Below are 26641 nucleotides of genomic sequence, written 5' to 3' on the forward strand. Positions count from 1 at the left end.
AGAAGCTCATCTATTGAAAGAGCCCGTCTCAAATGACATACACTGTCATTTGTGGGAAGAGATCTACTGCAGAACAACGACACATATCGATAAAAGTTAAGATTTACAATCTATTTTACAGAATAACATGTATCTGTTCTTAATCTAATTTGTGAAAATATCCCTAAAGGTAAATCTAACATACGGTTTTATTAAATACCTTGAATAAGCACACACAACAGACAGGCAAATTAAGGCATCCCCTTAGGATGTAAGTTATCTTAAAGCTCCCAACTTTGAACCGTTTGACTTGATCTGCATCTTAAACTATAGATTTAACATGGCTGGTTAAAAAGAAATAAATGCCAGAACCAAGATTATCTTCCTTACTGTTACCTTAGAAAATGCAGTGCTGGAAGTTTGCCACATGTTGCCACCAAGGAGGAAAATGGAAACATCTGTTTCTATGGGAACCCGGCTCTTTGATGATGCAGGCGAACACATAAACCACCCAAGGAAGTGTGGAAATACACAAACAATCACACAACCCCCAGTGTCGCACAGATCTCACTGACACACCTTTAAAACAGCCTTCGCCCAGATGTAGAAATATGTGCTGACCATCGGGTTTTTGTGCCAGTGTGTCTTCAAGAGCAAAAAGGCAGAAGGGAAAAAGACTCGGCTCCCAGACCAGATGGCTAAATGTCAGTGAATGCCACACAAACACGACTGCTAGTGCTCCCTAGGAGAGGCTGTACACTGTGTAACACTGCATCACCTAATAATTTAGCGAGTAAGAGAGCTGAGACATTTGCGCTACCTAATATGTCAGATGCTTTGCTTGTTTGTTCCCAATCCGAGGACTTCCAAAACTCACACCTGACTGTAGTTCATCTTAAGAGATTTAAACCGAACTTTATTACTTTGCGTTCATAAAACGGGGAAAGAGAACAGAATAAACGCTGGTGGATTTACCAACAGGTCAGCTTTGCTCTTTTTTATGTTTCAAAAGTTTTTTTCCCCCCTTTGTAGATTTCTTTGTCACACTTTAATTTTTATATCAGACATAGGAAGCCTGAGTGAGTAAAAACTCACTTTTTTGAGGGAACAACCGTCATCAAGCTTTCACAATAACTGGCAAAATCTATTGCATCTTGACTGGTTTCGAGGTTAAACTTTGAATAGGCCACTATATAATCTTTTTTTTTTTTAATCTTATCAGTTCAGAGGTGGATTTGCTGTCGCATAACCCAACCGTGCTTGAGCTTCACAAACAGATGACCAGGCGTTCTCCTGCTCACTGAATATGCCTGATAGTGAGCAGAGTTGAAGTTTTCCAGGTCCTGACGCATCAACGCAGCCAAGTCTGTTGTCGGTTCTAGTTTTACAGGAAATGTCCAGGAGGACACACACCTTTCAAGATTCAAGAGGTTTATTTACCACATAGTGAGAAAGTTTTCATATAATACTTTCCCAGAAGTCTTGGAAATCATAAATGTTTTTTTTTTTCACAAGTACGTGACAAGGCCAGCAGTGGTTTTTGCATCGGCTGAAATTTTTTGAGTGATGTTGGATCGTTCTGTTTGGTTCTTTTATGATTTTCCTGCATGAGTTTTTTATTTCACTGGAGTCTCAAACCTTCAGAAAATGCCTATGTAACCAACATATCATGTAACGCTACTTAGCATTGTTTTAATATGTTTAATGTGGTTCCTTACTGTACTGAAAAAATACTCAGTTTTCAAACATTCATGTAGCATTGGATTTATTTATTTTTTCTTGAAGAAGTACTTATAATAGGCAAGTTGCTAGGGTTAAATTACTTTGTTGGATTTTGAGTACAAATGTTTTACTCTAAATAGATCCAGTACCAGCTACTATCCCAGATGTGCAAAACAACTGTCTTTAATCCCACTCTGGTTGTGTTCACAGCAAACAATGAGAAGATTGCCTGACGGAAACAGGGACGATAAAGACAGACGTCGCTCCCTCTGGTAAGAACTTACGAGTTACAGTGATGGACAGAGACATTAGGTTCTCATCTCCCTGCGTGCTCCGTTTGAGCTGTAATATGGGTCGATGCGAGGCAGAGGTGGACACTTTTAGCTCAGTAAAAATATCCTGCTCTCTCTTTTTCGTCCTTCCCTCTTTCACCGATTTAACACCAGGACCTTCCAACATTTTGCCTTCAGGATATCTGAGGCTTCATGCAGATGATCAAAAATGCAACCCCTCGCCGCTAGCCTTTTTACACACGGTCGTACGATATTAACGAATCAGGCGCTGGTTTGAACCGAAGCTAAAAATCTATTATGTTTTCACAAGTTGACCTGATTTAACCCAGAAATCTGAGGACTGTAAATGTCTAGCAAAAAAAGGAGAGAAAAAACAAGTAAAAAGTTTCAAAACTTGATTTTCTTCTCAAAAGATTGGAATAAATTTATGACTCTTATTTGACATGTCGAGTCATGATCAGAATCCTTTTAATGAAGATTCAATGGAAGCTTGCTTGTTTTCCATCTGATAGCCACCAGAAACGGCTATTGTATATTTAAGTATCTGCATTGGCTGCATTTTAATTATTTACTTACATATTTATTAAACTGACTATTAAATAAGTTACTTAAACATTTAATTGGACATTTATTTATTTCACGGCACATTTAATCAATGATTTAATGATGTGCTTATTTAATTGTGTCCCCTTTAAGCCTTCATGTTTATGCAAATCTGTCCACTGTTTTCTCTCAAGAAAGGAAGTCGCTTTCTAATGTTTGAGCTGTAATTCGCAGGGATGTGACATGGCTGAAATTGGTCAGACTTTAGTCAAGCAACCTACTAATTATATGCCGCTAATTATATGTGTGGAAGACCTGACAAATGTTGCAGTAAATCACATCTGTTTACGTATGACATAAGCACACGCTGTCACACCCAGTAATCATAATTAGCAAATCCATGCTAAAATCTCAATATGCCTCCTTAAACTCTCGGCGTGCGCCACCACTAGCATAACTGTTCACACATGATTTCCACCGACATCACTCAGATTCCCGTCTCCAGCGCAAGAGACCACAGAGCAAATTTGTTTAGATAAGAGCAAGTACCGATCATACCTCTGCATCTATAAATAGACACTCCTGGCAACTAGCAGAAGAGCACCCATAGAAACATGTTACCTGGAACCACAACAGAAATAAATAATGGGAGGATAGAAAAAAAAAAAAAACTGAGACGGAGCCCAGCTCTGAGTTAAAAAGCTAACTTACAAAATGACTCCATAAATACAAATCAGCTGTTGCTGCAGTGAGTGATGCTCTGTAAAGTTTCTTTGGTCATTTCACACAATAGAAAAATACACTAAATATTGTTTTCTTCTCTCAAACAATAGAAATGAAACATCAGTGATGTCGACTCATTTGCAGAACAACCTATAAATGTCTGGATCTCAGCTAGAACAAAATAACTCGTCTTTTCCATGTCTACTTTGTGGTGCATTTCTTAAAGAAGGAGCTTCAGTGCCAAGAACCATACCATACCTCTGGAACAATTTCACATTTTGAAAGAATCACAACCACAAATTTCAATCCTTTTTTTTTTTTTTTAGTATTTGACTGATATATCAATACAAAGTAGAGCTTAATTTTGAAGTGGAAAGAAAAGGATATATTAACAAAATCCAGTCTTAAGTAAAACTATTGCAACCACTTGATTTCAGAAATTACTTATTTAGCCCATTGATGCCTGGTTTCATTTCTGCTTACATGCAGCGGTTCTGGTAAGGTCTAATAAGTTAGAGAATTTTAGTGAATGACACAGTGAAGACCAATGAACACAAAGACAAGTTTGTCAGAACAATGTTGAGAGGTTTACAGCAAGGTTAAGTTACAAAACAATATCCTTAGATGTTCCTGTCCACCAAAAAGATTGGGCAACAATTTGAGTCTCGGCTGTAACTTTTTAAAGCTGGTACTGAAGAAACACGTTTCCATACTTTGGTGGTTTGGTGAACTATAGATTCAGGGCTGAACCAGACAATTTTCAGATATTGTACAAATTTCCAACACGCGCTCACGCACGCACACACACACACACACACACACACGCACACACACCTCCACACACACACGCCCACACGCACACACACATACACACACACGCTGTTAAAATTGCTTTGTCTCCCTTGCATTTCAAAAGAAATATCTATTTGAGGTATGAATGTGTCTGTGTCCGTGGCTCTGCCCTTCATCAGTCAGTGTCTAATCAGGTTCATCGATCTGCTAATTGCTTGGCTATGACATCATTATTCTGTCGATTTCAAAGCATTCCTATCGACCTCGCTAAGATCGATTGTGGAGAGTGACTGAAGGAAAGAAATGCAATGGAAGAAAGTGACTAGGGGGGGGACGCCACAATTTAGTCAAACCATTTTGAAGTGCAGCCCACATTTTCTCCCTGACAGAGAAGAGTTTTTTGCACTTTGGTTCCTACCTGCTTTTTCTCTCTGTAACCGAGTGCACACGAGGAGCATCACTACGGTTACCATATCCATGACAACCTCTCCTGCTGCTATTATTGGGAATGTCGTCAAGGAGACAAAGCGGCGCATTATGGGATGCAGACTGAAATAGAAATCTTGTACAGGAAGCAATTCAACAGATCTCTGGTGTTGCATAAGAGGCTTCTTATAAATATAAGGAGGGCTGTCATTAATCAAGTATACTGCAGGGTTGGAGGTAAATAAAACCTCATTGCCAGAATACTAAACCACAGTCATGATGCTGATGTTTTTATTCTTCTGAAATCTAGCAAAACAAGAGATATTACAATTCAACAAATAGCAAAAATATTGATTGACAAGTGACCTGAAATAAGATATCATTCTTTCAGAGCATTATTTGAGGCTTCAGGGCTTACATGATGGGGATTTAATGAGCTGTCTTGTAGTTTTCAACATTTGTATGTAAAGATGAGAGGTAATAAGTGTGCTGAAAATAAAAATAATACATTTCCTTCTTACGACATTCTAAATTTGCAGATTAAAATAGTATGTACCCCTTACAGATTGTTCTGTTTTTGCTTTTTTTCCCCCTATCAAATGAATTATAAAGCGAAAGATAAGTGGAGTAAGTAGAAAATATCAACCAAACAAACAAACATGATATTATGTGCAATATGTAACCTTTGTCTAATCGTGAAATGATAGTGACTAGTCACATTTTTTTTCTGCTCAAATAGGCTAAAAGATCTCAAAAAGCAATTTATTTTGGACAGATCTAAAAAAAAAAAAAAGATAATGGGTGAGAAACAAAGTCACTAACATCTATACATCTGGAAAGAGTTACAAGGCCATTTTTTGGTTTTGAAGACTTTAGCAAACCCCATTAAGAGCCATTATCCACAAATCCACAAAGGGAGAAAACATGCAATAGTGGTGAACTTCCCAGAGAGGTTGACCTACCAAAGCTGCTCCAAAACAAGTAACTTTGGTAGCTCCTTTATTGGCAATGCTTAACAGAGCTCACAAGAGTCCAGAAAAAAAAAAACATCCCAAGTACTTCAGACATCACTTGAGTCAGTTGAAGTCTGTGTTTATGATTCAACAAGAAGAAAAAATGAAGATGGCTTTTGGAAATTAGACTTTGAACAAACAAAAATAATCCATCAACAGTGTAAAGTAAAAAAAAAAAAACCATTGCCAGCTCTGCTTGATGCCACCAAGAGTGGCACAACCATTTATGAAGTTTAGTGGCCAATTTATTTTCACACGTCCAGTTTAGCTGTCCTTCTTAATGTGATAATCGAAGACATCATTCGAGAACGGCTTTTTTTGCTTACTCACATTATTACTGCTGGTCTTGCGCGTTTAAATTTGACCAAAAAAAAAGCAAAAACGGAACAAGGAGAAAACACATTTTACTGCACTTGTACCTGGACCGTCACTGGGTTTTAGTGTTGCGAAAACAGCTACTATAGACTCAAATAAAAGCACCCCACGGTTTTTATAGATGTATGTAATGAGAATGATAAAAAAATCCCCTGTAAATCAACAAAAACAAACAAATGTTTTCTTGAAGTCTCTTAACTTGTAAACACTTTGCAGCAACTTAACGATGTGCAAATCCGGAAAGGTTACTAGATGACACTGCTTAAAACGTCTCCATTTCAAACGCCGCCTGTCTGAAACCGGCTCAGTCTGCCAAACCGGCACCCAGACAGATGCTTAGATCAACCGCATAGTTAAGCCTCTGCACCATCTATCTTCACATTGCTTCCTGTATATGTGAAGGTTATAAAACTAATTAGCCGCAGCTGTGGTGGCGGTGAGTGGCTTATACGTAGGGATCCGTATATGCTACTTAAGGAGTCTTAAATGCTCAAATGCTTTGTCTAAGGTAAAAAAAAAAAATTTAATAACCCACCAAAAACAAATGTTATGAGATAAGGTTATATTTTAAAAGAAAAAGGGCTTTGTAGAAAGTTTTTAATTACTTTAGCCAATAATTATTCATATTAATAACCCCCGCTATTTGGCACACTCGTGGAACAAATTGTCTATTTTTTCCAGGGTCTTGGATCCTCTTATTTATTTTTTTGACTGTCTCTTCTCTGCCTACCTCAAAGATTTGTTGTAGGATTTAGATTCTAAACGAGTTCATGATGCCATGCGTTCTAGTGAGGTTCCCAGGGCCTTCAGAAGCGAGACGGACCCACAATGTCACAGATCTTCTACCACATCCTTGGTTTGCTTCGGCTACATCTGAGTGTTTATTGCCAGAAACCTCGATCTTTGTCTCACCTGACCCAAAGCACATGGTTCCAGTTAAAGTCCCAGTGAAGTTTAGCAAACCTAGCGCATTCATCTTTTTTTAACGATAGGACAAGTCGGGCTTTTTTCTTGCCTTGCTCTGTCGGTTTGAATTAAAATGCCATCTAATGGATATTATAGAGAAATGTCCTTTGGTTGATTTACTCTGACTCATAGACCTGCTCTCACACTGCAAAACAGAGCAGGAGAGGGGCGAGTGTGGTTATTAATTTAGTGAAATACAAACAAGATAAAAACGATGACTGTGCTGTTGGTAATACTGTGCAGGCTGCACCGTCTTTATCCAATAGTAGACAACTTGGATGAAGTCGCAAAGTGCGGCGTGACGGATTAAAAATGAGCACCTGTGTCAAAATAATCCTCCTTTCAGAAGAAGCGAAGACATAAACAGTCAGAGTGATGGTTGTTTCATATAATCAGAGGGATAAACGTCCAACTTTTTACAGAGGCAAAAACATGAATCCCACACAGCGATGTATAAAGATTTGATGCAATGTCCTCCACCTAAACAATAAAGAAATAAACAAACTAAAAGCAAGATAAAACCTGGAAAATACCATACTTCGGGACAAATTTATGATTTGAGCTAAAGTTTCCTCAGCTATATCTGATGAAATACAAAATAAAAACAAATCAATCTATTGTTTTTGAAAATGCCCTTCCTCACTAAGAAGTTATGAAAATTAAAAAAAAACCTGGCATCAGAACGAAGTAACTGAAATATTAGTGGAAAGTAAATTTCTTTCTGTAACAAGCCTAGACAATCAGCAGGAAGCTTATTTTTGATACACAAAAAAGTTAAAGGAAAAAGGCACAGTGAATAGTTGGCTTTTTTGTGAATGTTCTAAAATGTTCTGATTTGTCTTAAAGAAAGCAACGGCTCAACAATATGTATATATTTTAGATATTTGATGTCACTGTGACATTACTAGCAACACATCATTTAACAAATTACTGACTAGTCAGTGGTGGCTATTCGCAGACTGGATGGGAAATGAGCACCATGAATACAGCCTACGTACCTGTCTATTACACTAACACATTGCATCAAACTGCACAACCAGCAGCTGTCTGTCAGGTTCATAATCACAGCTTTTATAAAGCAACTGCTTGTTTGGCAGCTAGTGTCAGAACTGGGGAATTCGTTTATTTGTACGGATGTCCTAAAAATATGATGCAAGAATTATAGTCTGTCTACAAGTATAAATGCTGCAGAGATGTACACGCTAGTAGTAATTTGAAGTGACAAACATGCCAGTTTAACATGCTGGGCAAGTAGTTTACCCAGTAGTTTAGGTTTCTATCTATCTATCTATTTGTCTGTCTGTAATGATGAATCTTATGATTTAGTGAGAACTTCCTTCTAAATTAGTAATACAGCACAGGTACTTGTTCAGCCCTTTTCATAAATTGTATCTAATTAGACAATTAAAGCAAGTGAAATCAGCACTGCACAAGAGCTCACTGCTGATCTTCTTTCATCCAAGCAAAAAGCAATTCACGTTCAGTGTAACTGAAGCGCTCCAATTACCTCCACACCCTAATATGAGCAATCAAGACTAAACAATTCTGTAATTCTGAACTAGTGTCATTCAGGTGGGATTCCCTTTCTTGCTCTCTTCAAAATGCAATGGTTTCTCTACATCTTCTAACAACGTTTTTTGTGCATAACTGTATTATAAAGACAGGTAACATAAATGCCATAGAGAGTCTGGCTTGTCACGAACAAGTCCTATAGAGCAAATCCCCAAGACAAACAAAGAAGATGCATCATCATTCTCCCTCAAGTCAAAGTCAAATGTGTTGCGACAAAGTAAACCCAGCAGACAGAGCAAAGAAAAACAAATAGTGGCAGCAACTGTGAAACCAAACGTCTGCTAGCAGCAGCTCAGAAAACCGACACAGTAATATGCTGCTTACCAGGTTGGAGTTGGTGGCATTCGAGTCATCCTCGGGGAAGGGGATGTAGACGGCTAAGGCCACACAATTAGCAAAGATGGTCATCAGGATGATGATCTCAAATGGTCTGAGTAGAGAGTTAAGGGAAAGTAAAGTGCAAGAGAAAATGTTTACAAAGCATTCAAAACATAGATCCATTCATCCATCCATCTATCTATCCAGCTTATTCTGAAAATCCCAGTAGAAGTCGAGGGACAGGAGGGAAAATGAACCGCTTGGTGGTTCGTATCCAACAGGCATCATCAGTTAGAAGAACCACCTTGACTGACTCCATTTGATCAATGTGGATCAACTGCTCTCTTCAGAGTTTCTCACCTTCATCTATAATTCTAGATTCATCCACCTGACAGATGAAGCCATTTTGTCAGTGATGGGGTCAGACCTTATACAGCACAACTTGTTTCACGACAAACCGGAGCTTGTGCCTGGATTATATGTTCCACCCCACCATTTTTCATCAGCAAGACACAAAGACACTTGAAGTCCCTTGCTGAAAGTAAACAGACGGGGCAGTCTACGTTTTTCCTCGGTTGAGGACCGTGCCCTCAACACTGAGAGGAGCTGACGGTCGTTCTCACCATTTCCCATTCGACACACCATTTTTCTGTGAGGCCGAGAAGCATGAAGTATGTTCTCTTTGATAGATGGAACACAGTGTTCAGTCCCTTTTCTTTAAAGATTGTGACCGCCACACCGATCTGCTACTCTGCAGGTGCAGCCCCAGGCCTAAGTGCAACATTAAAGAGGTCTATCAACCATGACAGCGCCACAATGTCCAAAGTCGAGATGTGGAAAACCCAACTTTTTACTTTAACTTATTAAAGTTGATTCCTTTTTTTCTTAGAGATATTCTTTACCCTAGAATCTTTTTTAAGATTCCAGGGTTTTAGATCTTTTTCACAGAAATGGCTCTTGTTAATCACCAAAGAACTACTTCACATTTACACAAGAAAAGGTATTTCATACACAGCCAAGAAAGCAACATTCCTCTGCTTAGGGAGATCAAAGCTCTTCAGCTTGTCTTTTAGTGAACAATATGACACTTAGAGTAACTTTGGAATCTCTTGAAGTGTGTGGGCGGGGAAAGCTCGGAGACAACGCATGTCCTAATATGGGTGCGACAAGGAGCAGGCCTGTCGCGTGGAAGACAGTATGTGGACAGAGAGAGAGAGAGAGAGAAAGGGAAAGGCCACGATGGAATGAGAGGAGAGACGTAGGGTTTTTATTTGGAGCGATCCTTGAGAGGGGAGTGACCTCATTATTTCAGGCCTCAGAGAGAAAGGGAGAGTGGGGAGTGAGGAGATGGAGACAGAGAAAGGGAGAGAATGTGAACGAGAGATGGAGGAGGTCTGGTTTTCATCAACACAACTACAAACTGCCACCAGCGTCAACTCCTGTGTTCTGTTTTTGCCCCGTCTTTATCTCCCTTTCTGCTCTGTCCTCCTCTCTGTTCTACCTAGACAACAGTTTTTATTGTCTCTCACCTAGAACTAGCCCAGACTCTGGATGGCCTCTAAAGTGAGTAGCAGACTACAGTCAAGCTTTGAGGTCAGATGATAAGGTTTAAACCAAAAAAGAAAAAAAAATCCTGAGGAAATTTTCAATTATTATTAGCATAAGGTTAGACTTTAAAACTCCGATCACATTATGTACATTTATTAGGGTATTAGGGTAACCTCTTTTATTAACATCCTAAATGCTAAATCCAGAGAATAATAACTACACGATTTAGAGTTTCCATTTCTTTTATGTGTTCCTACGACGGCAAGGTGGATTATTGCAACTACAAAAGGAAAGTATACCCATAGATTAAGCAGGCTGTACTTTTGTTTTTGCCTCACTCCAAAGCCACTTCTGTTGTTCCAGGTGGGGATCCCAAAAGTGTCTATGAATAAATAGTACTTGCAGAATAAACTTATTTCAGAAGACAGATCTAAAACCTTCAACACCTAACTCTACATTTCTTAATAACCTAGCAATCATGCGTAATGGCTCCCTAAAAGTATGTCAATTGCCATGTATGGTTCTAATAAGAGTTTTGGACATCTAAGCTAAGGTAGATTCAGAATGTGATATAAAAAAAAAACTCATTTAAAATAACCTGTCCTCCCTACAAGTCATTGATTTTGCATTGACTTTTCAAGTTTTTGTTCAAGTTTCATTAGTTTTGTAGTGAATTTTTTTTTATTATTGTGCTTTATGCTCTTATCGCAGGTTTTTTAAACATTGTTTTTTGTGAGTTTGTAATAACTTTGTCTTTTCAGAAGATTAGTGTACTTAAAAAAATCAAATTATTTATGTATTTAGTCATTGGAGAAACTGTGTGGTCTTTTAAAGAGATTAACTATAGTGTTTGATTTCTTTCAGTTGTTTTAGGGTCAGCTCTGCAGTCACAAAAGAAGAAAAAAAAAGAAGTTTTTCTAAATGTTTATATTTGGATTAAGAACTGACCTTTGATCACTTTCAACCACACGATCAAGACACATTTGAGGTCAATCGCTCGCTCTTGTACCGAGGGCTAGTCAAACTAACTTCAGAAATGTTGAGATCCTCTGAAACACAAGTCTGTGACTCACTCTGGGTCTCTGACCCATAATTTAAAAAAAAACCCTGGAGGTCTGCTTCCATCAACATGATAATAAATCTTCTGGCTGCTGTAGTGTTGAGAGCAAAACATTAGAGTCCTAACCGAGGAATCAAATCAAGTAGCAAGACTGAAATCAGCAGTGTGTCTTCAACAGCGTGGAAAAAAAAAGACATGAGGCTGAGTGTGTCATACTGTTTTTTCTGCTTCTTACTGTAGCAAATCTGAAATGAAAATTCTGGTGTTTTCCACCGTTAAGCCCATACAACATGATATTTCCTCTCTAATACTTCTTCAGAACTTAACATAAACATTATGCTAAGCATCTCAAGCAGCCAGCTGTATATACTCAAGACATACTTTCCCAGTAGGACTGTATCCAGACACAAACATCAAGAAGCTGTTTCACAGATATGGCAAGTGGCTCCCATAAACACCTCGTGCTTCTCTCAGTAGCACAGATAATCTCTTATCTCACCAGAACCCAATAAATAAACTCGGATATACCGATGTTATCAACATTTTATGATATTTTAGTGCACACATTACATACGCAATGCGCGTAAATGACTTGTACATATTTGTAAGTAATTGTTTTTTCAAATGTACTTACACATAAATGCAATATACTGCCAAAAGTGCTTGCTCGTCTATCTTCACACATGTGAAGTTGAGTGACATTCAGTTTGGTGCTGGCCCACTTCATGCAGGGGCTTTCTATGAAATTTAAGAGTGCGTTTATGGGAATGTTTCATGATTCTTCCAATAGCACACATGTGAGATCAGACACAGATTTTTTTTTTCTCTTGTTCTTTAGTAATCCCAAAGGTTTTCTAGCAGGGTGAGGTCAGTACTCTCTTGCGTGCCAGTGAGGTTCTGCTTCCACACAAAAGCAGCTCATCCATGTCTTCACAGATCTCGTTTTGAATGAGAAATCCTCTTCGCCGAAATCAAAGCTCAGAGCAGGACACTGTTGAGAATGTTTTGGTTCCTTTCCCTGGAACTAAGGGGCCCCATGCACAACTCCTGAAAAACAGGCCCACACCTTAATCCTCTCTGGACCAAACTTTACATTTGACACAGTGCGGTTGGGCAATTGCCGTTCTCCAAGCAACTGCCAAACCCAGACGTATTCAGTGGATTTCCAGACAGAGTCATGACTCATCACTCCAGAGAGCCCATCTCCACTACTCTAGACTCCAGAGGGGGGCATCCTTTACACCACTGGATCCAACACTTATGTTGACTTGGTGATGTAAGGCTTGGCTGCAGCGGCTCGGTCATGAAAATCCATTTCATGAAACTTTTCATGTCCCGTTTGCGCTAATCTGAAGGCCACACAAAGTTTAGAGGTCTGCAACTATTGACTCTGAAGAAAGTTGGTTACCTCTGCACATCATGTGCCTCAGCAAATAGCTCCCTTGCCTGTTGTGAACTTTAACACTTCACATGCTAGCTAAGGCCTGTGGAGTCCTAAATTAGGTTTTGGTGGGCTTTTTTACAGTTTGTTGGGGATTTTGTAAATTTTGAAGTTAGATTCTAATAATTAGCCAAGTTATTTTTATGTGTTTCCGATTGTTTGTTTGCAGCTATCGCTCTTTAACTAAATCTTGAATACAGGATGTAAGATTCATATAAGCATGGCAAATGTAGCTATATATATTTGTTTTCGTTTTAGATTTAAAAGCAAAGGCTAAATTCTTACACGCCCCTTAACAAAAGAGACGTCAGAGGAAATTTTTAGGTGATCTGAAAATTGAAAATTGTAAATGGTAGCATTAACCAGCTCCATCACGTCATACTGGTGTGTTATGATCGGCTTTGACTGGCTGCACACAGCTTTTGCTGTACGATATGACGACTTTTCAGCCGATAATAATAAGGACAAAACATGACGGCTAACATGTTGGTTAGTACAGGTGAATTTCAACGCAGCACGACTGTGTCGCTCTTTTTTCCTTTCACGTCTTTCGGTCTTCATCACTTCTCCTGTCGTCTTCTTTCATCTCTGCCATTGGATATGCGCAAATAAATGATTCCGGGAGTTGTAAATGATCCAGAGACTTGATATTTCATCGGGTTTGACTGCTCAAGTGACCCTCGGGGTTTATTGCTTCTCTATTCCATAAAATCTTTATTTATTTATTTTTTATTTTTTAGATCCACTGTTGCAAAAGGTGACCGGTGAGGGAAAAAAAAATCCATATGTTCAGTTTTATAGTGCTGAAGTACATTAGCATACTTAAAAATATATCACTGATCCCATGGGAGGATACTTTATTTTTAGAAATGTACGTCTAATTTGCGAAGGTGTAGTGAGACAGGATTCAGAACATCTAACATTATGCAGGACTAAATTGGACAGAGCAACGTTTTTATTGCGCTTTGATATATTTTCTGTTTTGCGAGAATGTCACAAATAATTACGCAATCATTTATTATAAACACATTTCTTGCCACAGATAATTCCCCCCCCCCTGTTGTGCAAGAGAGAAAGAGAGAGAGAGAAAGAGAGAGAGCCATAAGAAGAAAAAATCATAAATTAAGTGCTGGAAATCTATCTCATAATGTTCTCCTATTTTCCTATTTTGTTACGTTCACTGTAATGTATTATTTACTTAATGCAGCAAAGACAATTAAAATGTATCTTTCCGAATGCCAATTTACCAGTTTCCCCCTTCGCTTCCCTTGGTTATAACACTGCTTCCCTGCCTCCCTTCACTGATTGTTTGCCCTCCACCTGCCATATAATTTTTCTTGTTTACCCTCCATCCCACTCTCTCCCCCAGGCCTCCTCGGCTTCTCCACTCCATTATCTCTCCTGTCAACATCCACGTCCTGCCCACATCCCTGCCCTTCTCATTTCCCTGACGCCTCCTTTTCCTCTCCTCCTGTCCCTCCGAGGTCGATTTGTAGCTGCGCTTTTCCAGAGGCGACGCTGATGGTGACCCCGCGCCCAGTATTGATTACTTCGATCGTGACACTGATCGTTTCCACCTCCCTTGGCCCTCTCCTATTATTCATCACCCCGAGGCTGGATCAGGCCATTGTGATCTAGAGCTTAAAAAATAAAAAAAATAATAAAAGAAAAGAAATAGGATGTGAGTGGACAGAGAAAGATGGATGATAAGATGAGATAAAAGGAGTGATTAAGTGATTTAAAAAAAAGAAAAGTTCAGAAACGAAGAAAGGCGGATAATAAGATCGTCACTCTTATTATGAAATAAATGAGATGGGGTGGATTGTTTGGAGTCCCCTAAAGAAGAGATTAACATTATCATCTGTAGTGAAAGATAAAACAGTCTCTGGGGTTTCCAACTGTTCCTTTTTCTAAGGTGCTTTAAAACAAGAAATAACGCAACAGGCATGTAGGTCAACCAATCCACCTCAAAAAACACTTTTCAAATTTTCAGCAGCATGAAACTGGCCCAGTCTGTGAGTGTTGTCTATCTATTCACATTTGTCAAAAGTGTGCAAACATAATGTATCTGCCTGGGGGAAAAAACTGTGGATAAAAGTAAATCAAGCATCTCTTTCCTGTGTAAATTGTAATTGTAAGTATATTTAGGTGACTTAAGAAAAAATGGTTAGTTCCTATTCCTGATTTCTGTGGGACTTGATGATGCCCGAAAAAAACAAAACTACACATCGTCTCACACAAGCATTGACCTTAAACTGCTTCAACTGTTGTCATGAACAACCACAAACTTAAATGCATGTTGTGCTAGAGCAACACAGTCCAGTGTTTTGGGGTAACCATGCCTCTCTGAAAGCTTGCGTAAAAACAACCTGCATTCAAAGCAGAGATTAAAAATAATCTGTTGCTGATGTTTGGTTAAAGGATACTTCCACTCCACGATGCTGATGCACGCCCGTCGGATGGGGTTCTTGAGTGTGAGACAAAGCAGGGCCCGCGGCGGCCTCGTGGCTGTCGTTGTGGTTTGTTTCTTGGGTTTAGAAGCGTAGTGTTGTCTCTTCCTTTGCGTGGAGCTGGCTGTGGAAATGGGGCCGCCCCCGCCCGACCCGAGCCCCGCCCCTCCGCCTGACGCAGCATTGCCCATCATCTTCGCCTGCCGCGCGGCGTCAATGGCCGCCTGCCAGCTCAGGGCTGCTCCCGGGGTGGGAATGTGCTCCGGTGCAAGGCCAACCACACCCACCCCACGGTTGACCCCTCCTCCCCCGCCGCTGTGGTCGCCATGGCTACCGCCGCCTCTGTGCTCGTTCGTCAAGCCAACCGGAGGAGGCCGAGGGAGGGGAGGGGGAGAGTAGTCGGAGCCTACAGCAGGAGGAAAAATAGAGACAAACATCAAGTTAGCAAATCATGCACCTTAATTATCAGTAAATCAGAAGATCACTTCCCTCAGTAGCCTGCTGGCACCGACCGGCATTGATTAAAGAGATTACGCATGGCTTCTTAAAGTTGACATAGTGTCCTAATTTTCTGGTTTGGTAGGTTAATTCGAATGCTGCAAGTGTCTCAGCTGTTACTGGATCCTGCATATTTTAATGTCCTTGAAGAACAGGCCAGATGCACATGTCCTCCCATGAGTACTGCAACTACAACAGAGCTAATTATGCTGTGTTTAGCACCATTCATCTGGGCTCCGAGTTTTCATCAGGCTGAACTTTAAAGACAAAAACATAAAACAAAGCACGACGCGGGGCAGCTTTACCATCCCTGTGGTTTGGAGCAATCGTTTTAGACACACAGAGGAACATTTCCTCACTTTCTCTGCTTTGAAATGGGAGAATTTATTTTGATCTCATCTCAATACTCTCCCAAATTCGACTTCATAATCCGAAAGGTTTACTGTGACCCGGAAGTCAGAAGGTCACAGCGCTCTTCACTTAGCTTCACAGAAAAAAACAAAAAAACAATCACATCCTCCTTATTTTCATTTATACAGAAATCTCACTAGAAACAGAAAAAGTGAAATGCATATGATGTAAATGCCAAAACAGTCTATTAACCAGTTGGTTTCTTCTTTACTTCAGCATTTATTTATATAACACAGCACTTAAATAATCTCTTGTCAATTCAGTTTTGTTTCCCTTATTGATACTCTTAGATGGATATTGCTTTTAAAAGAACAGGCAGCCAATTTACCAGACATCAAAACAGATAGGCAGGCTTCTAAAAACACAGCGTTGTCCTTTTGGTACAGCAAACCTTCATCCAGAGAAAAAAGCTGATATTCTTGATTGAATAAGGCATACTGTCATCCTGTGATACACAAAGCCTGTTGGTAAACAGAGATTTACCATTTAGCTTCTATTTGTTTGTAGTTCCCATCACTTTGTTGCTGTCCTTCAAAGATAGGTCACGCCAGAGAACAAGACAATACTGGCTCAAAAAAAAATCTTTAAAATGATCTTTTTTGTACCTGTGTCAGCCTTAAATTACAAATAACTACATCTTACATGTGCTTAAAATTTTAATCCACCTGCTGAAATTCCATGTTTTTGTGATGAATACATACACTGGTGCTACAATAACTTAAGTGTGCACATCTTTAAACCAGTAATTTGTTAAAATATCTTTTGGTTTGATAACGACATTCCCTTCAACGTTGGTAGGAGCATTCTACATCTTTACTTAGGAATATCTATTCACTCTACCTTGTAAAATCTCTCCATATCCACCAGATTAACTGGAAAACTCTTGTTTTACAGCCTTCTTTGAGTGACTAAACTTATTTTCTGTCAGATTTAGTTCTGAGCTTTCCAAATCTTGTCTTTTTGTTCAAGTAAAGCCATCCTATTGTTGATATTGACGGATATCATCAATAGACAAAGTTGAAAAAATAATTTCTACTCCATCAGTTTTTGAGACGGACTTTTTCTGTTTATGCATATACAGTTACATTTCTTAGGTTTTCCTTTAAAAAATAATCCCATTAACCATGTCTCCATGTATTTACAAAGTTAAAGACGGGCTGGGAGAAATACAAAGAGAGCACGACTTCAGATATCAACGCATGTGGGGGGATAAACAATGAAAGACATGAGCAGTGAGCAACAGTAATCTTTGTCAGATTAAACATTTTTGCGAATAGAAATAGGAGGAATAAGACTAAGAAGTGAGCCAGAGCGGATTACCATTCAGTATGCTTAGCCAGATTAAAGACAGCTATATCCCCCCCTTTTTTTTTTCTATCAACATCCAAGGCTGGATTCTACAATGGTTCATACGCTTCAGTACGTGCCATAATCAAGTCATTTTCAAGGCTACATATTTGCATATTTTAGCTGCAGATACTACTAACATAAAAGCTTACCCTGCATTTGCTTTATGAAATTTTCTCTGAATGCCAAAGGACAGTTTTCTACAAAGTTCTGTTTTTTTTTTGTCTTTTATAATGGTTGTTTATATTTGTCTCACTTTATTACTTGAACCACATGCAGGCTAATTGATTGACTTAATTAGCTTACTGATTTCATAATTGTACTTGCGTACAATTAGTGGACACTTAACCCTTGTGCGTGCAAGGACTCAGGCAAACGTAGAGGCCTGTGGCAAATGATTGACAAGTTTTACGGGTGTGGGGTCGGTTGGACCCCATTTGTAAACACAAGGGTTAAAATCCATTTTCTCTCAGTTCACTGATGAATCTTGTGAGCAGTCACATAGTTCATAGTCTGTAAATGTAGCATCCCACTTTTGTCCTTTAGCACTGGAGTTCTGCATGTTTCAGACATTCTCCTGGTTTCAAACACTTGATTAAAATGAGATAATCCTGGCGTTTATATCGGCTGTGTTGGAGCAGTGGGTCATCTCTGGTCTAAGAGAACTTTGACTTCAGCTAAATGGTTCTCACACGAACTCATAAGAAGGAGAAAATGGTATGGACTGTTAATTTTGTGTTTTAAGATAATTGTATAAGTTAGACTAAAGGTATAGATGGTTCGGTCAAATCTGCCTTATGTTGACCATTTAATTAATCAATATCCTGTTTTTTTGTTGTTTTGTTTTTTATATCTCTGACTTAAAATCTTGGTAAAACCAGTTTACTCAGCGTTTCTTCTTTTGTCTCTGAAACAGAAATAAACAACAGCAAGTGTGATGCAATAGTCGTTATGAGGAATGCTAAATAAATACATCTTATGGCTTTGATTGCAGTGTTAAAGCTGCAGTGCCTTGAAGGTGTATTTAAATTAAATGGACTGAGAAAACAACACAAGAAAGCATGGGAAACACAGAGAAGTGTGTTTTCAATAAAGTAGTGAAACCAAATTAACTTGTGCGATATTTCGCTTTCTTTTCTCTTTTTTTTTAAAGACCGCCAGGGCTATTGTTTCATATGTCAACTAATAAATTCACAAAATACAAATGTCTAATCTCAGGTTATTCCTTGTGTTCCTCTTTCTCTTCACCTTTGACTGCTTTCTCTTAACGTCTCCTTCCTGGCGGCTGTTGAACACCAACGTCTCTCTCGGCTCGCTATCGCTGACAAACACACCTTTACACAAACACGCACTGTCACATAATCACTTCCAGTATATTGACTTCTGCCTGATCAGTTTATCTCTCACTGCTCACCTCTCTCCCAGCAAGCTCACCTCAGAGAGACGATGTGCTTGTGAGGTATTTGTGTGTCAGCTGTGAGAATCAGAGCACAGTGTGATGCTGTCCCCCCTTTGTCCGTGGGTCTCCATTTAGTCGCATGTGTGTTTTCGCTCGCTTAGATTAAGTTCTCCTGCAATTATGTTGTGTTGGAAAACATAGCTGTTCAAGATTTATTGATCTGTCTTTATTAAAAAGACAATCAAGAGCAACGGAGGTTCAAAGGATAGAAGGAGAAAGAATGCGATGGAGTGCGATCAATACTTGAGGAACAGACAGAACAAAATAGGAGCAACAAATCCAGAATAAAGACATTAATAAACTACTGGGAGAAATAAAGCCATGGATACCTGAGAAAATATGTCTTAATATCCAAACATGAAGGAAGCAGGATATTATGTGCTTGTAAAACGAAGAAAATTGGTATAATAAATATTAATTTTAACTATTTTACTGCATACAAATGTAGGGAGAACCACTGAGAAATTATCCAATAAAAATTGGATGATTTTCAGCCGTGAAGCTCAAACATTTGCCCTTTTTCCAAGCAGTGAACGCACCAAGCACAAACTGGACTGATGAGTTTCTACTGGTTTTCTGACGGTTTATTATCGGTGTTGATATCCAACCCTTTTGAGGTTCAAATGCCTCTCTTCCATCACCTTTATCTTTAGCTCTTTCCAGGGGGTTCTCTGTGAGATTGAAGTTCAAATTTTAATATAATCCAGTCAAGAAAAAAAAAGACATCCTCAAACAGTCTTTTAAAAGACTTGTCAATTTGGAAATCTGCTACAAATTTCTGGTAACCGCATCTTTTCAAGCTCAAGCATAAAAACTTTTTTTTTTAAGTAAAAAAGTAGTACCAAAAACATAATGGAAAATATAAAAAGGAAAAACAACATATTTATACAAATATCTCCAAGGATTAAGTATAGACTAAAATGAAATTATACACATTACCAATATGTGTTGTGATTTGATGGCCGTCATGTGTGTCTGTCACAAGAATGCAGAAAAAGCAGCTAAATAAACAAGGGAATAGATATTTGAGAGAAAACCAGTTATATTAAAACCAGTGAATAAATCTGAGACTAGGCCAAACCAGAAGAAACATTTCTATTGAAGAAACAAAAAACAAGCCCTGTAGCCGAAAAGAACAAAACTCAGAATGACAAAGACTTGAGTTAGTATTGTACCTTCTCTTCTTGCAACAAACAAAACAAAAACCCAGAGCAATGATAATAACAGTTTTATAGCCACTGTGGTCTGAAGGTTCTGAGGTTTTCTTGTACTGAAGTTGACTAGTAAGTGCTAAATAACAGTACAACAGCTTCCCTGGAAGTGTTTTGACTTTGTGTTTATTTGGGTAAACTTTTACGGGACTGTAAGCCATTTTTTAACGACTACTAACTCAACCCGGGGTAAACGTCGTACACCCATTGGCAAAAGCTAAACAGCCTTCCAAACTCCCCACCCAGCATCTGCACAGCGTTACCTTATTTGACTTCCAGCATTTAACCTAGCAGGAGAAAAGTGTCCGATGAATATTGTCGGTATTTTTCATACTATAGCTGAGTTAAACGTGTGGAGGCTACTTCCTCGATTTCAATTCTTCAAAGTGTTTCGTCAGACTTTGCTTCCTTTTTATCAGCACACCGATTGTGCAGACTGTCAGCATTCACTGTAGCTGAACCAGAAGTGAACCTAACTGAGCCGAACTTCAGTGAGAGCTGATCTGCGCGCTGTAATGAGCTGCGATACAAGCTAAAGTCAGTGGAGCTCTTATCTGCTTAATGATAAAGACCACAGACAGATGCTATCGCCGCGGCTCTAAGCACTCTGCCTCAAAACGTCATTTTCACCATCAGTATGCCACCGATTGTTCAGCCTAATATTTGTCACCAGTAACAATGCAGTTCCTCTGCAAATTGCGGCATTAATGGAACAAAGAGCTTTAAAAGCCTTACGTGGCCCTGCCTCTTCAATTGGCTCAACCGGATAGCGTTACAAAGAGGAGGACCAGTCACTCTAAATAAGTCTCCTGCATCATCTCCTCTGTGTGCCCTTCGTTGCTCACATTCGTCTGTCTGCTCCGTTCAAACTCCGTCCCTCCATCTGCCTTTCTGCCCCTGCGTTCACTCCGACGTGACTGTCTGGGTGGACAGTGAAGACGTAATTATCATTCAATTAACTGACGATGACACCTAATCACATGCTAATTAACATGAGAGGCACACCTGCAAATGCGTGTTGGTGTATTTTACAGCTGCTCCGATAATGAGAAGAAAGGGTTTTGAGAAATGGGGGTCGGGGGAGCTTCACTGGTGGTCTTCTTTTCCAGTACAGTGCAGTCGTTTGCCAGCCCAACTAAATTATCGTTTCCTTTAAAAGATGACCTCCTTTTTGCACTGTACCACTTTTTCTATGGCTTCCACTACGTTCACTTGAAAATAATTCGTCCTCCCTGCTTCCTGTACATCTCTTCATAGGGTGCCGTCCTACTTGTTCATCCTGCTTACCCTAACCTGGCTTCACCCTTTCGTCACCCTCTTTTTTTTTCTCCCCCAATCCATACAGCTGTCGCTCCCTCCATTGACCCTCTAGCAGCAAACCAGTTCATTTTCAGTACTCCCACCCTTTTCCATCAATCTACCCCTCCTTGTTTCTCAGTGTTCAGCTTTGCTGCTTTCTCTCTTTTTCTCATCAGTTCCCTATCGGTTGTTTTTTTGGGGGGGGGGTTTCAAATTTCTGGAAATTATTCTCTCCATACTTTCTATCAGCCGTTTGTAGAGTTGAAAACACCAAGCTTGGTCCTCAGTATTCTGAATCACCAGACTGAGTCCTTACTCAGTCACCCTAAAAAAAAAATAGAAACCAGTGGGTTTATGGTAGGTTTTCGACATAATGTTTAAGATAAAGTTGGACTCGGGCTTACAGTCAGTGGTACAGTGCACATACCTATAGTGAACTTATTTATACTTCTTAAACAGTTGTGTGCAATACTTTATCAATCAAATCAAAGTATGTTCATGTTGCCCTATGAAGGCATTCACGATCTTGATGTGACACACAATGAAAACAAGTCTGACACCTGTGCCCGGGTAGAAAATCTGAAAATCCTAAATTTAACACTGCTCAGTATTTTTTGAGCATGGACTCTCTCCACATACTGATGTAAATGTTTCTAAAAAAAAACAAGGAAATATGCACATGATATATGCACTCATACTCCACATTCAACCTCACATCATTCATAGTATGGGAACATTTTTAGTTTATTGCTGCAGTCCTCAAACTGTCAGTGCTGGATTTGAAGCACCGAGTCTGTGAATTGCATGTTTTTGATAAACAGGGTCTAAAAAACAAAACTTTATGGATTTAAAAGGCTTCTTAAGACGGTGTTCTAGGGGGAAAAGATTGTTACTAGGGTGACATAATTTTCATTCCTGAATTCTGTTAGAAAAGCTACAGGAGTCTTGGGAAAAGACAGGAATGAACAATAATGCCCTCTTTTATATTAAACCAACCCTATTCAAGTATTGGCACCCTTGTTAAAGATCTTTATGTGTTTCTTGTTTAGCATAGTGGAGTAAAAATATGCTGTTTCAATTTCACACAACTGCCAGAAAAAGTTTACTTCTGTATCCATAATTCATATTAGGTAAATGCAACATTTTCAAGCTTTAACCTTGTCCATTTTCTGGAGGCAACAGAGGTCAATTTCATTCTTTTTCCTCTTAAAAATGGACAATAACATCGCAGGACATGCTTTCCAATAAAGTTATTAATATATGCAAATGTTCATTAAAACCCCTCTCAGTCATATTTGCTTTTCATAGCAGCGCCCACGGAAACCGTGACTTGCCATTTACCCTTGTTCAAGTGAAAAACATTATACGTGTCAAAGAAATTCCCCAGAAAGCCAAGTTCAAGCTAAAGATAAGACTCAGTAGGCTGTTTAATATTTAAGTAGTGAAAGTCAAAAAAGTCTCTCAGTGGGAAACCTCAGATGTCTGAGGAAGACCCAGAAAAGCCTTTATTTTTCATGACTTAGTAAAGTGAGAAGACTTATTTTTATTAATGAGATATTTAAGGCAAAGCAACAATATTTATTTATATATCTTTAAAATATATTTAATGCATAAAATTATAGCATTTTTAGGCTATATTATGACTTTGAGCATCATTTTTTTTTCCAAGTAGGATGATAGTTATCAGTCAACAGAAGCTAAACTGAATCAAAATGACTAGTTCAAATTATTTTTTAAACATATAATATAAGCACATATAAGCAATGGCTCGTAAATTTGACTCCTTCCATTGGTCCTACATGCTATTTCCAGGAATACACCTCTATCTGTCAGAAACAACCAATCAGCACCAGGAGGAATGTCTTAGCAGTGTCAATCACTCTCGTATACTCGCCACTCACACCCTTCCTCTGCACAGCATGCAATCTTGTTCAAGCTGAAGATTGCTGGTGTGCTGCAGCTGTGCTAATGGTAGAGAAACAACCTGGAGTTACAGAAAAACTAACAATTTATCGAATTCCCACTTGTTCAACGTTTCAGTCGGTTCACAGTTTTCTCAGAACTCCCTACTGCAGCTTTATTGGCCATGAGTGCTCCTAAAATCCTGTGGAAGGGTGGTCAGTGCCTGATGATTTCACAACAAAACTCAACTCAAGAAGAAACCAAACCACAATCAGACAGAAGACCGATCACCGTGTTTTACGATTTGATTGAATTCTTTTCCCCCCCATCCAAGCTTTTTGTTTTGTTTTTCTTTCATACACCTGTTGGAGACAAAAACTCAACTGATTTGTCGAGATTGCTTCTTGTACTGTTGTCAATTCAGTTCCAAACTGCAATCGAGAACCCAATTAGGAGGCCCAGGCCCAGGAGAGAGACAGCCGGTCAGTCTGAGGATAACCTTTCTGGCCAAAAAATAGCTCAGTGGTGGAGATATTTTCTGTCACCGTGGGGCAAGATGGGTGTGGAAACTCCACCTGCTGCTCTCTCTCCCAGAGAGAGAGAGGCGACTTAACAGGTTGGTTTTAGCCCAAAATAAAAAGAGTCACGCTACCAGTTCACTGTGGTGACCAAACCGATGGATTCATTTTTCTTTTTTTTTTTCTCTTCCAACCTTTTTTTATCAACCTAAGTCAGGTAAAAGGAGGCCAAATTTTGTGTGAAACATTAGTGATTACTTTTTAAAGAGAGGCACAGATTAGAGTTTCGATCATGTTAGACTTTTGATCAGCTGATGATTCTGTGAATATTCATTTGGGTTTCTATAAGTAGCAGATACATTAGCTGCTTTATTTTGGCTATGCTTTTCTGACTGTCACCCTTAAAGCAAGTCAGCGGCAAGTCAGCGGTGTTCTCATGGCAGTTAAGGGGTTAAGCTAAAATTGTGAATACTAACAGCTTAGTTTTTGATTCTATGTGTAATAATTCATAGTCAATTTCCAATTAAATGCTAACATCCTTATTCTGGAAAAAAAAAGGTAAGATATGGATCTGATTACTTTCTGTAAAGTTTGACAGACATGAGGTTAATTGACATAATTTGAGACAGATAAAAGTTTCTATGCTTAAGTAAAATGAGCATCTTCCTATGAGTCCCCTGCAGATTAAAACATTCCTACTTCTGCTGTTCTAAATTTCATTCCTGGATTGCATGGGAAAACGCGTCGGTCTCGCTCGTGACGTTTAAAACAAATACAACAAGCAAAACTCCGAAACTCAGTCAATTGCAGCCTGACGGATGTACATATGTGATAATGTCAGAGATGATGTCTGCTCTTCTTTGAAAACCTTATTGTAATAACTGACAAAAAGAAATTGGTAAATTGGGTTAATCTTCCTTGATTTACGACAATATAAGTGCAACGCCGATAAGATCCCCGCAAGAGGTGAAAGATGTAAAAGGAACAGACTGAACAGAAAACGAGGAAGTGGTAGTTAGCACGGGGAAGAGGAAACAAGAGGAAAGGACCAGGATACATCTAGACTTCACATATACACATAGTCATGCACGCAGAGCAGGCAGCAGATATTAATAACTGCTTATTAATATTCATCTGCAGTGGAGGGGATGTGAGGCTAGAGTAACCCAGATAGAGATGTCTGCCTGCCAGAGTCTCTCTATACGTTGCTACTTTTCACATCTAATGCTCATGGCTCTCTTGTTAATGTATACATTAAACATTCAGCAGACACTTTTATCCAGTTTGCTTTGACTGATAAAATTCAAATGGCACCTTCTCTCCTTTCTGCCTTGAGCAGAATTTGACACTCCAAATTGATGTGTGGGCTCAGCTTTTTTATTTATTTTTTTTCTGATGTAAATATATTTAGATGGGCTGGCATGCTGTGATGACTTCAAAGCTCCATTTGTTTTTCTTTAATTTGGCTGCAACTTATCGTTTTCTCTCTCTTCTGCTGGGCGTCCATGTCCGACTGTTACTTACGGTGCCGATCGGATGTTTTACATGGCTGCGACTGAATTGTCGTGGGGTTTTATTGATACCTTTGAACTGCTTGCTCCTCTTTTGGGGGAGGCGTAGTTACAAACAACAGATGAGACAAAGATTGAGCTCTGGACAGAATCACCAGATGTGTTTGCAGGAGTTTCTCGGCCTGCTTCATTCGATCCACAATCAAGAGGAACGCAAATGTCTTGTCCACATTCAGCACGCGGCGTATTTCATCTAATGATGTTCATTATGTGTGAAGCACTTTGTGTCTGTGTTTATTTTTAAGTGTGCAGCATAAACCTCTTTACAATAATCAACATTAAAGCCAGCAAGCAAATGCAAGAATATGGGGGGGAATAACACAAAGTTGACTTTCTCATATTTTAATCATTCCGGTAGTCTGGCTCTGAAAATGATCCACAGATTTCAGCGACTGATGGATGCATACATCGGTTCCTAACACTGCCTGTTTGGCAGCCAACCAAATTATCCTTTGCCCGCTCAGTTGCTCAGTTCATTCGTCTTGTAAATACACACACACACACATGCACACACATGCATGCATTCACTCCAATGGTAATGGCTGCTTAGGAAAGGCCTTCGACTTCTTGCAGCCACTTACATTCTTTGGTTGAAATACTCTGACAACAGGACGCTCTTTTAGTAGAGTTGTGCACATTGTATTTTAAAAGTTCATTAAGCATCATCGAATCTGCTAGAAGAAGAAACTGAGTTTGAATGAAATGAAAAATGCATGGCTAGTTTTTAATTTGTTTCTTTAGTCTTTTACTTTTCTTTTTATGAGCACATTGTTTGGTCCAGTTTCTGTTTTTCACACTGCTACGTGACGTGACTGTTTGGATTTTAATTAGTCCTCCTTTGCAGTATATTAAACAACTTGTACTGTGAACATAGTTTTACCAGTCATTAACATTCTCAGTTACTCACTCATACATTGATTTAGTTCTCTGTTGCTTTTCCATTAAGCTGCTAATCAATGTATGGCTCATCCTCATATCACTGATGTTTATCTTAGTCCTTGTCTGTTCCGGGTTTTACTGATGTTGTCTAAGCACCTCATAACAGTTATGAAGTTGTGCTCTGTCATCTATGTTCAAATTACATTTTACTTTGATTTTCTTTTTAAATTTCTTTCTGTGCCCACGTGAAAGTTTCTTACAGACTAAACAAGTGCTTAAAATGTGTTCTTTAGGGCAGGATAAGTAGGTAAATCTGGATCTTTTG

The 26641-nt window shown here is 39.1% G+C and overlaps 1 protein-coding gene and 1 long non-coding RNA gene across 26 annotated transcripts in view; one reads left to right on the forward strand and one right to left on the reverse strand.

Annotated features, from left to right (window-relative positions):
- LOC103459269 (uncharacterized) overlaps window positions 1-26641 on the forward strand; it is a 175310-nt gene that overhangs the window by 109652 nt on the left and 39017 nt on the right. For all 4 annotated transcript variants that reach the window (XR_532710.2, XR_532712.2, XR_001776203.1 and 1 more), the window contains one exon: window positions 1912-1973. This is a non-coding gene — a long non-coding RNA (uncharacterized LOC103459269). The remainder of the gene's footprint in view (window positions 1-1911; window positions 1974-26641) is intronic.
- The window catches only part of cacna1c (calcium channel, voltage-dependent, L type, alpha 1C subunit), a 176534-nt gene that overhangs the window by 108495 nt on the left and 41398 nt on the right, over window positions 1-26641 (reverse strand). For all 22 annotated transcript variants that reach the window (XM_017302765.1, XM_017302761.1, XM_017302766.1 and 19 more), the window contains exons 2-3: window positions 15198-15627; window positions 8729-8834 (exon numbers count right to left, since the gene is read on the reverse strand). In XM_017302765.1, coding sequence (XP_017158254.1) covers window positions 8729-8834; window positions 15198-15627 — 536 coding nt within the window. The remainder of the gene's footprint in view (window positions 1-8728; window positions 8835-15197; window positions 15628-26641) is intronic.

Source organism: Poecilia reticulata, linkage group LG23 (assembly GCF_000633615.1).
Source record: "Poecilia reticulata strain Guanapo linkage group LG23, Guppy_female_1.0+MT, whole genome shotgun sequence".
Lineage (NCBI taxonomy): Eukaryota > Metazoa > Chordata > Actinopteri > Cyprinodontiformes > Poeciliidae > Poecilia > Poecilia reticulata.